Here is a 14,936-nt window from a genome sequence, read left to right on the forward strand (position 1 = left end):
ATTGTGCATGGACCATGAACAGGCAGAAGCTCAAGTGTGTCAGTGCTGCAGATCATGTAGTGTACTTTTCCTGTGTACCATCTCAGAGAATGAAAGTAATACAAAAGTCCACAATGGCCATCTCCTCTCTTCAAAGGTTACAGTTTGAAAGCTGGCCATTTTTCTGTACCAATGCAAGGTAGACATCATCGATTTAATAGCTAGAGTAATACAAAGCAAAGAACTCCCACACCTTGACTTGGAACCACCCATATTACATGACATTCATCATGCCTGTATTTCCCAAAAGATAATTTAGGAGTTATAGTAGGGATAATTATGATATAAAAAAAGCAAGTGTTCTGTTATCACAGCCAGAACTAAACATAAGGACAAAAGTGAAGATGATGGTTAAAAAAACAAATGAAATAGTGCGGTATACATCATAATTGACAACGATTTTGAGAAAGATCTTAGATGTGCATGTCCTTGGGGTGAATGAGATGATGCAAGGAGTTATTGGCTCAGCAAAATTCAGTGACTATTACAATTGCTGTACATCCCACACACTTCATGTCCTGATAACTCTAAGCCTGCATCATGTTAGTCATGGCTATCAATGCTATGCCATTTGTAGACCATTTCTGTATGTGGTCTTTATGAATATATACCTATGATATAAATGTTGTACAGCTGTGTTGATGTATAGTAACAAAAACAACAACTATCCACATTACTATAATGTGCCTTTAACTTTAATATTTCCATTTATGCTCCAGCTACTCTTTGCTGGTTGCGCTGAGAACTATAAGATAATTCCTATCTGCAATATAACAATTTCTGTATTAATAGTAAGAATAGTATGCCGACCATTGGCTAGATCTGGGTAGGGGTTTAAAGTTAAAGTTTACCTGTATTGTCCTTGGCTGGTGCCTTAGTTTGAGCGGGACCCCTGGGCCCAAATCTTCCTGTCATAATGTTCTACTTGTAGGTTTCTAGGACCCTCTGGATCTTTCTACTTTGCTATTCTCTTATGCTTCTCTCATCTAAAGGTCAGAACATTTTCCACAGTTGAGTGGAGAGTGAGATATGACTTTCTCACGTACTCTGGTGCCTCACATTTGACCATGTCCCCTGGAGGGGGAGACCTGGTGGCACACAGAGGAAGGACAGCAGGTTACCAAAAAGAGACTTGATACCCTATGAGCATATACAGGGGGAGGTAATCCCCCTCAGGAACAGTCATAGGGGAGGAGAATAAGGGGAAAATGGGAGGGAGGGAAGAATGGGAGGATACAAGGGATGGGATAACCATTGAGATGTAACAAGAATAAATTAATAAAAAAAAAGAATAGTATGCCATGTGATTAGGTTGTTCATTATTATTTTCACATCTCCTAGCATAATTAATTACACTATTAAATTCCAGTCCACATAAACATTTATATCTGAGTTAGAGACATGTATAGAATATATTAGCACTTTTGTCATTGTTGTGACAGAATATTGACAGAAGCATGTTAAAGAAGGAAAAGATAATTATGGTTCATGATTCAGAACACTTTCAGTCCAATGTTTGCAGGGGAGGCAAGACAATAGAAGCAGCTCTATCCTCGGTGTCTGGAACATGACCCTGCATTTTTACATGGTATCAGACTGAGCCAGAAATCTTGAGGAATGGAACTAGAAATGGATTAATAACTCAACGTCTATAACCTAGTAACACTTCAAACAATAAACTTATTTTGAAAGTTTTTAAGGCAGACCAGGTTTGATTCCCAGCAGCCATATGGTGGTACATATCTATTCTTAACTCAAACCCAAACCTTAATATCCTATAATCATAGTAATCTTTCATTAGAAAAAGTAATTATCATGTTTATTTTTCAAGATGAAACAATGCTCCCCAAAGCTCAAAGATGTCAGATTATTAAATTTAAACATATAATGTTAGTAAAGCCACAAGTAGTAATCTTCCTAAACTTAGAAGGATTCTGCAAATGAGTAATTTCTAGTTCTCTCTACTTGTTTTAATAGTATTGTGGGATCTGAGTAATGACATGCATACAAAATAACCTACAAAGCATCTTCTGAAGACTACTTGGTAAATTATCTAGGATACCCATATGCATGTACATGTATCTTGTATGTATCTCCTTTAACTCTGTGTGTGTGTGTGTGTGTGTGTGTGTGTGTGTGTGTGTGTGTAGATAGATAGATATTCACACATATAATCTAGCCATAGCAATGATCACAATAACAATTATGTTTCAATATGTTTTCTTTTTAGTTGTTAAGAATAGGAAGTGTGTGAAGAGGAAGAACATGGTCATGTGCACACACACACAGAGACACACACATACATGCATACAACATAGTCACACTGCACCTTGAAACAACACTTCTATAAATTTGTGAATATAATGTATTAATTTGATTGAAGAAGACCTGAATAAAAACATCATAAAGAAATGCAAACCCATCATAGAGAAAAATATATAATAAAATAGACAGTAAACATTGCAGGCTCTAAATATAAGTTGTAAGACATAAACATGGACCAAATAATGATCGACATTTAAAAGAATGTGACTAGACTGGAGAGATGGCTCAGAGATTAAGTACACTATCTGCTTTTCCAAGGGTTATGAGTTCAATTCCCAGCAACAACATGGCAGGTCACAGCCATCTACAATGAGATCTGGTACCCTCTTCTAGCATGGAGGTGTACAGGCAGGCAGAACCCTGTATATATAATACATAAGTAGATAAATGAATCTTTAAAAAAAAGAATGTGACTGAGATAAATATTTGCATCTTCCTCCTACCTCTTCTTTTCCAGAAGAGTAATTTGATATATTTATTTATAATACATTCATTTTGTCCATCTCTAGAAGCAACCAAACTTCCTTCCCTAAGACCGAACTACTCTAAACATAACTGAAAACTAGCATTTTCTTTACTAAAATCAATATGGATTTTTATTCCTTATATATCATCTGAGATTCTTTTGATCCATAACTTCCTCATGGCATTTTTCACCTCTGCATTCCTCAGTGTGTAAATCAGAGGGTTTAGAAAGGGTGTACAAATTGTGTAAAACACAGATATCATCTTGTCCATAGGGAAGGTGGTGGCAGGACGTGTGTATATAAATATGCAAGGTACAAAAAACAAGATGACTACCATGATGTGGGAGACACAGGTGAACAGAGCTTTTCTCCTCCCCTCAGCACTGTGGTTTCTCAAGGAATAAAGAATGATGCCATATGAGACCATGAGCATGAGGAAACTCACTGTACAGAGGGTCCCACTGTTGGACACCAGGAGAAGGTTGATCACATATGTGTCTGAACAGGCAAGTTTCAACAGTGGCTGCAAGTCGCAGAAATAGTGATCAATCTCACTGGGACCACAGAAAGGTAAACTCAAGGCCAGAAAAATCTGAACTAAAGAATGCACACAGGATCCCACCCAGACTATGGCTACCAGCATCCCACAGACCCGACGGTTCATGATGGTCATGTAGTGCAGGGGCTTACAGATGGCTACATAGCGGTCAACAGCCATGAGGATGAGGATAAAGATCTCCAGGGAGCCAAATAAATGAAATGTAAAGACTTGGATTATGCACTCATTGAAAGAGATAGAGGCCTCCTTCATCAGAGAGTCCACAATCGTTCTAGGGGCTACAGTTGTAGAGAAGCAGGTGTCAGACAAGGATAAGTAGAACAGGAAGAAGTACATGGGGCTCCCAAGGGCCTGGCTTGTCTTGATGGTAGCTATGATCAGCAAGTTACCCAATAAAGTCCCCATATAAAATAACAGGAAAATGACAAACACTATGTTCTTCCTACTGGGGTCCTGTGTCAAGCCAAGAAAAATGAACTTGGTCACATTGATATTCAGGTGCATGGTTCAAGAATAAGAAGGAAAGAGTATGAAATCTCTTATCTGCAAAAGATAAAAAAAATAGTTTTGCCTTGTAATCTGATAGATTATTTTAGACAAAATATTTATTTATCATAAAAGTATTATACTTCTTGATTATTAAACTGCTGTTCCCACTATTGGTTTTCAATTTCAAGGTATTTTTAGTGTTAAGAAAGCTGATGAAACTGACAATTTCTCCACAGCACTCTCCGCTTAGTGACTTTAGTATGGTTTTGATTAATTTTATAGGTTAATAAATGTAACCTTTATGTTACATTTATGTACCTTATTGTTTCATAGTAAAATTTTCTAGTGGCAATGGATTATATAATTAATTCTTCTTTATATAGAAAAAATTAACTGTCCTTGGCAATGATGATGTAAAGTTGCCTAGCCCTCGCATTCTATAAAATTCCTATTTTCCATTTATATATATATATAATTTTGGAAATTTGGAAAATAGGAATTTTATAGACTATATTTTATATATAATAGATTTACAATCAATACTTCACTCACTCTTAGGCAATATTCCTTAAAAGATGAGCAATAAATTCTAATCACCTACAAATAATCTGGTAGGGTCTTCAAATATTCTTCATAATATTTTGTAAATGGTATATATAGGCAGAAAACATGTTTCTTGATAGTAACTATTAAATATCTCAGTGTCTATTTGTCTTCTACTTCCAATAGCACATTTTAGACTATCCATATTCTCTGAGATTACATCCAAATGAATGGGTATTTTATATTATCTACAAGTACATGTTTGCACACTACATATCCTCATATATAGGATAATTTGTTATAGTATCATATGACAATTGTTATATCCAGCAAAGCATTGTACTATTAAGGCATCTAAAAATTCTACAGTCTCAGGTCACAGGAATGTGGCAAAGATGAAGGTAAGTACAGCTTTACAATAGGGATGAATAGTAGCCTATAATTGATTTTTTTGTTCAACCTATTTTCAGATCTGGAAACTTTTATAATCAATTTAAGCATGAAGTATATCTTCTTTTAATAATGTCTTTTTATAATGAGTTCTATACATGTTACATTCATACTGACTTGGCCATCTGCACCCGTCTTGTTTGAAGTGTTTTCCTGTCTTGTTGGGTCTAAATTTCTGAGTGAGATTCAATATCTATCCTATCTCAACTCTAATAGCTTAACTTCTTTATCTTGATCTAAAACAATCTTGTCCCCTAAACAGCTAAACCTGGTTATAAAACTATACTATCTTGTCTTCAATGCCCCATAACAAACTCTCAACCCAAAACTTTATCTACCTTTTGCTTATGAAAAAGCATCACCAGTTGTGGATATTATATAAAAATAATCATATAAAATGAACATTTATATGTGTTCTGGAAGGCACACTTATCCACTGTGCTCTTTCTAATCCCTGTGATGCCTGCATTACATTGTGGTAAGTTCTGTGAACTCATCTAAGGCAAATTCTGATAACTGAGACAGATACAAAATCCCTTCATACATATGCTTTAATTAACCCTTGGTAACTGCATCACATCACCAAATTTGAAAGATATATTTCTTTCACTATTTTCCATATATTTAAATTTATTTCATGTGGATAAACATTTGCCTGAATATTATATACATACCATGTATATTCCTAGTTTCTGAGACACATGACTGCTTTGCCTGAACGTGTCTAGGTACGCCATGTGTGTTCCTCCCATGTGTGTGTGTGTTCCTAGTTCTTGAGAAGTTCAAAAGAGGGCTTTGGCTCCCCTTTAAGTAAGGTTGTAGATGATTGTGATCCACAGTGTGGGTGCTAGTAATCAAACCCAGGTGCTCTGTAAGAGCAATAAGTGTGTTTAGCTGCTGCACTATCTTTCCAGACCTCTTTTCAACTACTTTAAAACCTTATGAAAATTTATAATCAAGTTCACAAGAAAACATAGTTTTGATATCTGAGTTTCAATATTCACTTTAAAATGTGATATAATATAAATAATTACCCCCAATAACCTGGTGGTCTTTCAAAGCCAAATTATGTGGAAAAACTCACCCTTATCAAATTCTACATGATTTTAACCATGTCATGGACTGTATAACTTTTGATAATTTTATCATCAATCTGTATACTATGAATGTTTACAATGACCATATTTTCTTTATGGATTCAGAAGATTAATGAACTTATTCAAAATAAATTAAAAATCATAGATTCGGGAGCCGGGCGTGGTGGCGCACGCCTTTAATCCCAGCACTCGGGAGGCAGAGGCAGGCGGATCCCTGTGAGTTCGAGGCCAGCCTGGTCTACAAAGCGAGTCCAGGACAGCCAAGGCTACACAGAGAGACCCTGTCTTGAAAAACCAAAAAAAAAAAAAAAAAAAAAAAAAAAAAAATCATAGATTCATATTTCATTAAATTGAAAATAATTGTGAGTCTTCATTAAATATTTAATAACTGATATAGTCAATGTTCTCTTCCTTCTTTGATCATTTTTCCATTCACACTACATTTATCTTAAAGTGTCAGACAGGAAACTTTCTGTACATAGAGAGTTGGAAATCTACATATCTCCTGTATTTATTACCCTCAAATCTAAGTTCAGTGACTTTGCAATGTAAAGTCTCAATGGTTTCAAGTGAAATATTCTGTATTACATTTTGAATGCAGAGCTACTTATCTAATATTGCTAATGTCATTCAGGCTATAAAGATATTTCCAGATAATTAATTTGTTGTGGCCTTTTATCTAACATGTATAGTTGATGGCAACTGCATTCATCATTTAGAAAGATAAGACAAAACTGAAAATTAAGCAAAAACAAAATTGACGCTCATCAAAATATCTTAGTTTCCTAAGTGACTAGGAATGGAAGATCCAATGCTTTGTCCAGCTTTGCATAACATGAGATCTTGACTTCCATAGGAATGACTACCCTAACACTACAACGTTAGATATGAATCCTTGACCTTTGAGGCATGTAAAGAGAATATTAAAATCACATATGCTCCTTTGACTGCTCAATTAACTTTTGTTTATTTTTATTTGGGATTTTTGTTGTTTTAGTTTCATTTTAATTTAAATTTTTTTCTTTTTTTACAATTTTAATTAATATTTTACATATACATATATATTATTATACATATATACAATAAGCTACCTACATCAAGAAGAACCACAAAACAATACGAATTATATTAATGTTACATTCTTCGTGTTTTGGCTATTTGTATTTGACACCCTTGAAGAAAACTTTTTTCCTATCTTGGTGAGTCTAAAATTCTGAATGTAAATCAATATCTATCATATCTTATCATTATCGACTTAAAACATCTATCCAGACCTAGAAACATCTTAACCACTAAACAACTAAGCTTAATTGTAAAACTAAACTATCCAGTCCTCAGCCCCATCAGAGACTTGTTTTGTTTTCCATGTCTGTGAACCATAGCTGCTCCCGTACCTTTCCAAAAGTAGCAGTAAATACAATCCATTGGGTTTTCATCAGGCATTAACATGTACTTCAATGTCCTTAAGAAAAACAACAGAATACAGTGTATTTTCTAGGAAAAAAATTGTACTTACCTCAAATTTTCAAACAAGATGGAACAACTTTAGATTGGTTATGTCAGTCAGAAGAATAGTAAACACACACTATGTAGGTTTTGGAGGTATTGGAGAAGATCTGAAAGATAGCAAACCAGAAAAGGTAGAGAATAGAAGAGGGTGAAAATGGGTGTCTGGTGGATCCTTTCATGGATTTATTCTATTTGAAGAGCCCCAGAGGGAAGACTTTGATTTGACGGGAAGCCATCTTAAAAATAGCCTGTCCTGAATTCAGCAACACTAGCTTTGTGTCTTTCAGCCCCTCACACTAAATTTTACTTCTATGCATAGCTTATCATATTCCTGGAATATTAACCACCTGATCCAATTTTCTTAGCCTGTAAGAGTTTAAATTAAAGTATTACATAATAAATTCTCCTCAAGTCTTTCACAGTGTGTAGCTTAATCTCGTGATTCATACCTCAACCAAAGGAAAACTGAGAAACAGGGCAAAGAAACAGAAACTCACACAATTCAACACCTGTCATATCTACTTTTTGTATCTAGTTTCCTCATTTGTCAGGAAGTTACTACGTCACCATTTTTTTTTCTGAGTTTTACTAGACACAAAGCAGGTACAGTGTGAAGAGCATAATGTGTGACAAAGCTTACATTCTTTCCCACAATAATGTGTATAAAATAATACCTAACCTTTGTGAAGAAGTAGCTACTTAGTGAGATATCTGCAACCCCCCCATACATGGTATTTTCCTTCAACTTCATTCCATATACTTTAGGATGTTCAGTGTTATGGTTGGTCTGAACTTTATCTAGGAAGTACTTAGTCAAGTTATTAATGTAAATTTCAGGTGCATATCTATTGTAAGTAAAAGATTTGTAACACCAATTTAGAAGCCTGTAAAGAATAATCATCCTACACTGTAATATAAACTAATCTGCTCAAGTATTGCACTTTCTTATGAAAAGCTGACACTCTCTGGAAGTTTTGTCAAGATCATTATTGTCTATTACCTTTTTCTTTAAATTTTAGTTCAACATGATATCTTTTTAAATTTTGGGTGCACATATATAGTTTTTGCTTAGCCTAATCTCGTTTAGTCACTTTATATGATAACATTTAAGAAATGTACCTCTTGAAATTGTCATAAATTTTAATATATAAAGTACATCCTTTTCTTCTTATACACTAGTGATGGCCTTTCACATACCTATTTCTTATAATTGACGTTAGAAAAACATTTTATTCCAAAGATAATATTTCATATTTATCATAACTGTAAACCTTTAAAAATATACTGGGCTATTAAATTTATTTTAATAAATTTGGTCACTTCTTTTCCAGTGACCAATAGAGTATTCTAATCACATATACATACAGTATATAAAACCATATTAAGTATACATGTTATCAAATTAGGAATGATGTTTCTCTGAAATTACAAATGTGGAAATCTCACCTGTCAGAAGACTAGCTACATCAGTCTCATCTGCCCAGCATCTTTTGATAGCAGCTTTCTCACAGGATGTTGAAAAAAGTTATTTCTGTCTACAGAGGGAATATGTTAATGCATAATTGTACAAGACATTGACATTGTAGTCAGCATTATCACCTAGAGTTTCCTTCATCAGATCTTCAAAAACATTTTAGAGGCTAGAGTGAATCTAATTTGAGCTGTCTAGTTAGACTATAGCCATATTAAATGAACCATTCTTGAATTTAGTAACAAGACATGAGTTAGGGTAAAGCAGTGTTGTCGTTTGTATCAAAACTGCCAGAGGATAACAAAGGATATAAAATCATAATTAGTAAAATAGAATTTTGATAGTGAGTCCCTGCTTCCACGAACTGCCCAAAGCTATGTTGAGGAAAGAAGCACAGAGGAAGGAAGATGTTGTAGCTCCCATAGCAAACTTACAAAGTTTTTGTAATATAGTTAGGGAGGGAAGTGTTGAATGACAAAACCACAAGTCGATTCTGTGACCTATAAAAGATAACTTTTCATATCCCCAAACTGTTCATTTCTCCAAGGATTAGTATGAATTTAGAACTCGGAATAATCTCACATTAAGAAATGAGTCCTTTCTTTTTTTTTAACTAACTAATGTCATTGGTAACAGAATGTCTCTTCCTTTTGTAAGGTTACTTAGTCTTATAGATAAAAGAATTTTAAAGTAACTAAAAAACTTGATGTGAATTGAGTCAGAACTTAGAGGAAAAAATATTGAGTAGACAATCTAGAGACATCTCCAACTTCTTGTAGAAGGAATAAGCAGAGAAAATTAGGCCTTTTATGTTTTCTAAGTTATAAATCAATAAATCAGAGAGACTTAATAATAAATTCTGGAAACAATCTAGATGTCCATCAACCAAACAATGGATACCTTTACACAATAGAACACTCTTCAGCTATTAAAAGCAAGGAAATCTTGAAACTTGCAGGCAAATGGATGGAACTAGAAAAGATCATCCTTAGTGAGGTAACACAGGCCCAGAAAACCACGCATGATATATACTCACTTGTGAGTGGATATTAGCCCAACATAGATGTCCTCTAAGAGACTCCACCCAGTGGGGGTTTGGGACAGGTACTGGGACTTGCAACTGGACTTTGGGAGGAGAGCTGGGAGTTGTATAGAAGAGGGAGCGGGCATGGAAGGACAAGGAGGGGTCAGGAAATCCACAGGGAGACCAGCAAGCCCAGCGGATCTGAACCCAGGAGGCCTACACAAATTGATACAGAAACCAAGGACAATGCATGCAAAGTACCTAGGCCTTAATAACTTTCAAACATAATAATTTTTAACTAGAGACCAGGCAATCTCAGTGAAAAGACATAAAACTAGCTACCTAGCAATTTCAGTGAAAAGACATACTGAAAAATGCCATTTTCTTAGAAGAACGTGCAAAACATTTAAAGTCTTCATTTAATGATTTCCTATTATAACATTTATATACATTTATATTTTCAACCATATTGCTATTTCATGATGTACAAAATGATACTTCATATAAGTGAGACTGAAACTATAAAGTTATGCAGCTTTCTGCTGAGGTACAACTAGTCTAACACCGTGTGTAGATGAAACCACATCACCAACCATTAAGACAAAAGTTGCTATAATAATATACAGTATGCTTGGCCTGTAGCCATGACTGTGAACCAACCATAACACATAGTGATCTCCAGTTCTCCGTGGTAGTAATAAGGCTGTTTAACATTCTCTAGTAAAAGGGAGGTAGAAACTACCCATACTGGTGCATGCTGGTACACTACTTTCTGAAGAAAATTAGGTAGAAATTATGAGAGAAGTGGGCATGAAAAAAATGGTGTTTTGTCTCTATAGTTCTGGAACACTCGGGGGTCCTCCCCTGTTACATGACCCAGTGGATCCTCCCCTGTCATGTGACCTTCTGTTTGTTCCCTTGTCATGTGTCCCTTTATCTCCTTCAAAGTCACATGACCCTCGGACTCTTTCCCTGTCATGTGATCTGGCTGTTTCCCTGTCATGTGGCCAGCTGGCTCCTAAGAGCTTTTGTGTGTTTGTCTTTGATGAGTGTGACAGCTTGGAGGCAATTCAGCTGGCCTGCCTTCAGGGGCCTCTAGGGTCCTAGTAATTGCTTACTTTATCACCTTCCTAGGCCAGGTATTCCAGGTGTTCCAGGTGTGTGCCAGATAGGGCCACCTACCACCCCACTCTCTCTGTTCCAGATTCCTATTGTCCCCACATTTTCACTCTGTCTTTGTCTCTCTCTCCCCCTCTTTCTCTCCCTCACTCTCTCTCTGTCTCTCTCCCTCTCTCCCCCCTTCTCTCTCCCTTGGGTGGTCACTTCCTCTCCATCCCTGATAACAAATATTTTGGATGACATAATTCCTCAAGGGGAGGTACACCTTGCCTCTAACCCATCATGGTACTCACCCACCCCCACTGTCTTGTCATCAACATTATATAATTATATATATAATAACATTTGGCATTGATAAAGGGATTCACACACATTAAAGGAAAGATGTTGAAATATAAATGTTGTTTCTTTTTTCCTTGGCATATTCATAGAATTTAAATAACATGATCAGTTCCAAAATCTTCCTCAAAGGACTTTATGCACCGCAAAGCATGCAGGGATGAGCAATAAATGGAAAGAAAACTCTTGGCTCATGGAGACCTACTGGGGGATGAGTCCTTGATAAGAACTGAGCTGCCCAGAAGCCACAGCTTGAGCACAAGTCCCCAGGATGTCACATACCAAGCCCTTGGCTAGACCTGGGGGTGGCATTGAGGTGGGGGTGGGGTGGGAGAATTGAGGTTGGAGTCATGGAGGCAGCCAAGTCCCTGAAGGATTTGTTGCACAAACAGGAGGTCTGGTGTCAAACCTTTAAAGCTTACTCCCTCAGCATTCTGGAGCCCCAGGCCATCACCTGGAGCCCATTCAGATAATCTTCTGCCCAGGGAGAGGCCCCATGATAATGGCTGCATTTAAGATTCAGCACAGAGGCCCACCAGCCAGCTGAAGCTTCCAGGCTTAAGAGGAATAGGTTAGCAAATATCCTTGGCATTTAGGGCTAATAGCACCAAGTCTTTGTGTTGATGACTTCCTATGTCAGATTGGAGTCTGGTGTCTATGGTTTGCTCAATTCCTCCTCACCCTAGGTGCTACAAATAATTTTATTATTTTTATCATAAGCTCTTCATGAGATTCATTTTTGGTGTCTGTGTAGGAAATGATGCTTAGGAACAAAACCAAATAAAAGCAGCGGAAGCACACATTGGACCGAGGACAAGGGTGTGTATTCTTCTATTAATTACCTGAAAAGAGTTTTTAAAAGTGTAATAATGTTCAACTTTTTACTGGAAAGTAATCACATATTGTTTCTTTCCTTTTCTTTTCTTTTTTTTAATTTTTTTTACCTTATTAATTTATTCTTGTTACATCACAATGGTTATCCCATCCCTTGTATCTTCCCATTCTTCCCTCCCTCCCATTTTCCCCTTATTCCCCTCCCCTATGACTGTTCCTAAGGGGGATTACCTCCCCCTGTATATGTTCATAGGCTATCAAGTCTCTTCTTAATCACATATTGTTTCTTTTCTTTTTCTTTTTTTTTTTCTTTTTGTTTTTGTTTTTTCTTTTGAAAGGATGGGTTTGGGACTCACTCTTTCGATCAGGTTGGCCTTGCACTCACAGAAATTCCTGATTTAGAGTGCCAGGATTAAAGGTTTGTATCTCCACAACCCACCACCTAGGCATACATTATTTCGTAATTAATTACTTGTGCATATGTGCATTTTATGTGTGTGAATGCAGCATGCACATATTTTTGGGAGGGTACAGGCTCATTCCTCTGGTTGTACATACATGTAAGGTCATGAGGAAATCAGGAGGACATAATCTGCCCTCCACTGTATTCCCTTGAGACATGGTCTCCTGATGAACATAGGCTCACATGCTGGAGACTGTCAAACCCAAATAGTCTTCCTATCTTTCCCCTCCCAGCGGGGAGATACCAGAAGAACTAAAATCGGATTTCAGGGTTATTGGGACAAACAGGCCTACAGGAGATAATCTGGCCAGCTGCAGGGAAGAACCAACAGGGAGTCTTGTTGCATTCCTTTCCCCCCACAGGAGATAAAGTTGCTGGGAAACCAGAACAGAGAAAGAGAGAGAGAACAAAGAAAACCAGGACCATTTGTGATTTCGGTACCCTCTCACAATCATTTTAAAGCATATTTTATACCTCTTTTGTATCTCAACCAATAGGCACTTGCCAGGCTGGGACTCCTCGGCTATGGGCATGCTAGGAGGGAAAGGAACCTATAAATTTACCTTCAGTTCAGAGTTCGGTGTTCTTTCCAGATATCACTGTGTTGGTGACTGTCAGAGCCCAGCTCGGCTCACAAATTAAAGGTCCTCTTGTGCTTGCATAGGAATCGAGTCCTGGTGATCCTTTTAGGGGTCTCGCGGGTCCGGGCACAGCAGTGGAGCCAGGGTTCCAGGCAGACTTCATGTCCCATTCTGACTCAGCTAACACTCCGTCCCTCTGATCGCTCTGATCCCTCTCTCAGTTTAAATCCTGCTGTCCTTTCTCTTCTTCCTAGCTCGCAGATTGGACTCTACAGAGGTCTATCAGAAACTGAGTCAAACAACATTCAAACCGGGTGATTATTTGTCAGTTCCTTATGTTTAAGAGTGCGTTCCATGTGCTTGGGTGGGTATGCCCACACACCTGCCTACATATCCGGAGGCTGAATGGAGGCATCTAGCCTGTTCGCTCTATTTATCTTCCTACACCTTGTTCTTTGAGTCGGGCCTGTCCCATTGAACCCAATGCCTGTTGGATTTTATATAGAGCCGGTCCAGTGAGCTCATCAGACCAGCTGCCTCCACCCTCCATCATTCCAGGACAGCCTGTGCTAATCAGAGAATCCCTGTCTTGGAAAAAATAATCCCTGGTGCAAAATGAGTCCTTTATTTTTTTTTTTTTCTGCCTGCTTTGTGCATCCCTGGCTTTTCTATGTGCCGTGCACTCAGCAGGCCAGGCTCAGAGACTCTGCAATTCCTCAACTGTCTAACAAGAATCAGTGCCTTTATTTCAAAGCCCAAGTTACTCAGCCAGGCACACAGGACTCCCCCAACTCCCACACACACCCCCACCCCCATCGTGCTGGCCTTGAACTCACAGAATCAGCTTGCCTCTGCCTCCTTGATTGCTGGGATTAAAGGCTTGTGCTACAAGGCCTGGCTGTTCTAATATCTTTATTTACCCCTCTTTCCTTTTGCTCTTAAACCAGGAGAATCGTCAAACCAAGCTCACAGGCCTGTAGTTCAAGAAGAGGAGCAGAAAACCAGCTGACAGGAATTAAATAGGAAGGAGGGGCATTGAGTTGAAAGATATTTAAAACAGCAGTCAATAATCAGCAGAAAAGCTGACAGAACATCAGACCAAACCATTTAAGCCTGTTCAGTTATAGAACTGAACCCTGAACATGGTTTTTTAAAGCAGGATTAACCATCAGTTTTCTTACCGGAGAAGTTGGGAAGCTGATGGTGCCCCTTTAAGAGCAGCTAGCACTGATCAGGCAGCCCCAGGCTTGCTCTCAGCCTGATCCAGGCCAGAAGGCAGGGCTCCTCCAGACTCCTAGCAGCAGGTGCAGGACTCCAAGGGCAATGTCAGTTTATCCATTTTTGTTGTTGCAATTTAGCTACCTTTTTTTTTTTTTTTTTTTGGAAAATCATTGAAATGAATTAAAACTAAGTCAAGGGGTAAACAGCCAGCAGATGGAGTTTGGCCTTTTCCTCCGAACATGAAACTCGGAGCAACAGTTAATCAATTAAACAAAACCAAAGATATAAGCTGACAGACATGGACAAACTAGTGCACAAAGAACTACCAATAGAGTAAGGAAGGGAAGGGAACCAGAGGTCACATAGTAAGAAAGTTAAAAATTATAAAGAGAAGAATGGCGACAAA

At 37.5% G+C, this 14,936-nt stretch overlaps 1 protein-coding gene across 1 annotated transcript; it reads right to left on the bottom strand.

The window, feature by feature from the left end:
- Positions 1-2,861: 2,861 nt before the first annotated feature.
- On the bottom strand, positions 2,862-7,571 carry LOC311606861 (olfactory receptor 4C16-like). The gene is made up of 2 exons (XM_084798266.1): positions 7,486-7,571; positions 2,862-3,933 (listed from the first exon to the last, which is right to left on the bottom strand). The coding sequence occupies exon 2, from the start codon at positions 3,892-3,894 to the stop codon at positions 2,968-2,970; it is 927 nt and encodes a 308-aa protein (XP_084654392.1). The 5' UTR covers positions 3,895-3,933; positions 7,486-7,571; the 3' UTR covers positions 2,862-2,967.
- Between the last annotated feature and the right edge of the window lie 7,365 nt (positions 7,572-14,936).

Source organism: Acomys minous, assembly GCF_964271855.1.
Source record: "Acomys minous genome assembly, chromosome: 10".
Lineage (NCBI taxonomy): Eukaryota > Metazoa > Chordata > Mammalia > Rodentia > Muridae > Acomys > Acomys minous.

Excerpts from the sequence above, each read along its gene's own strand:
- LOC311606861 (XM_084798266.1), bottom strand. The coding sequence starts at position 3,894 with ATGCACCTGAATATCAATGTGACCAAGTTCATTTTTCTTGGCTTGACA.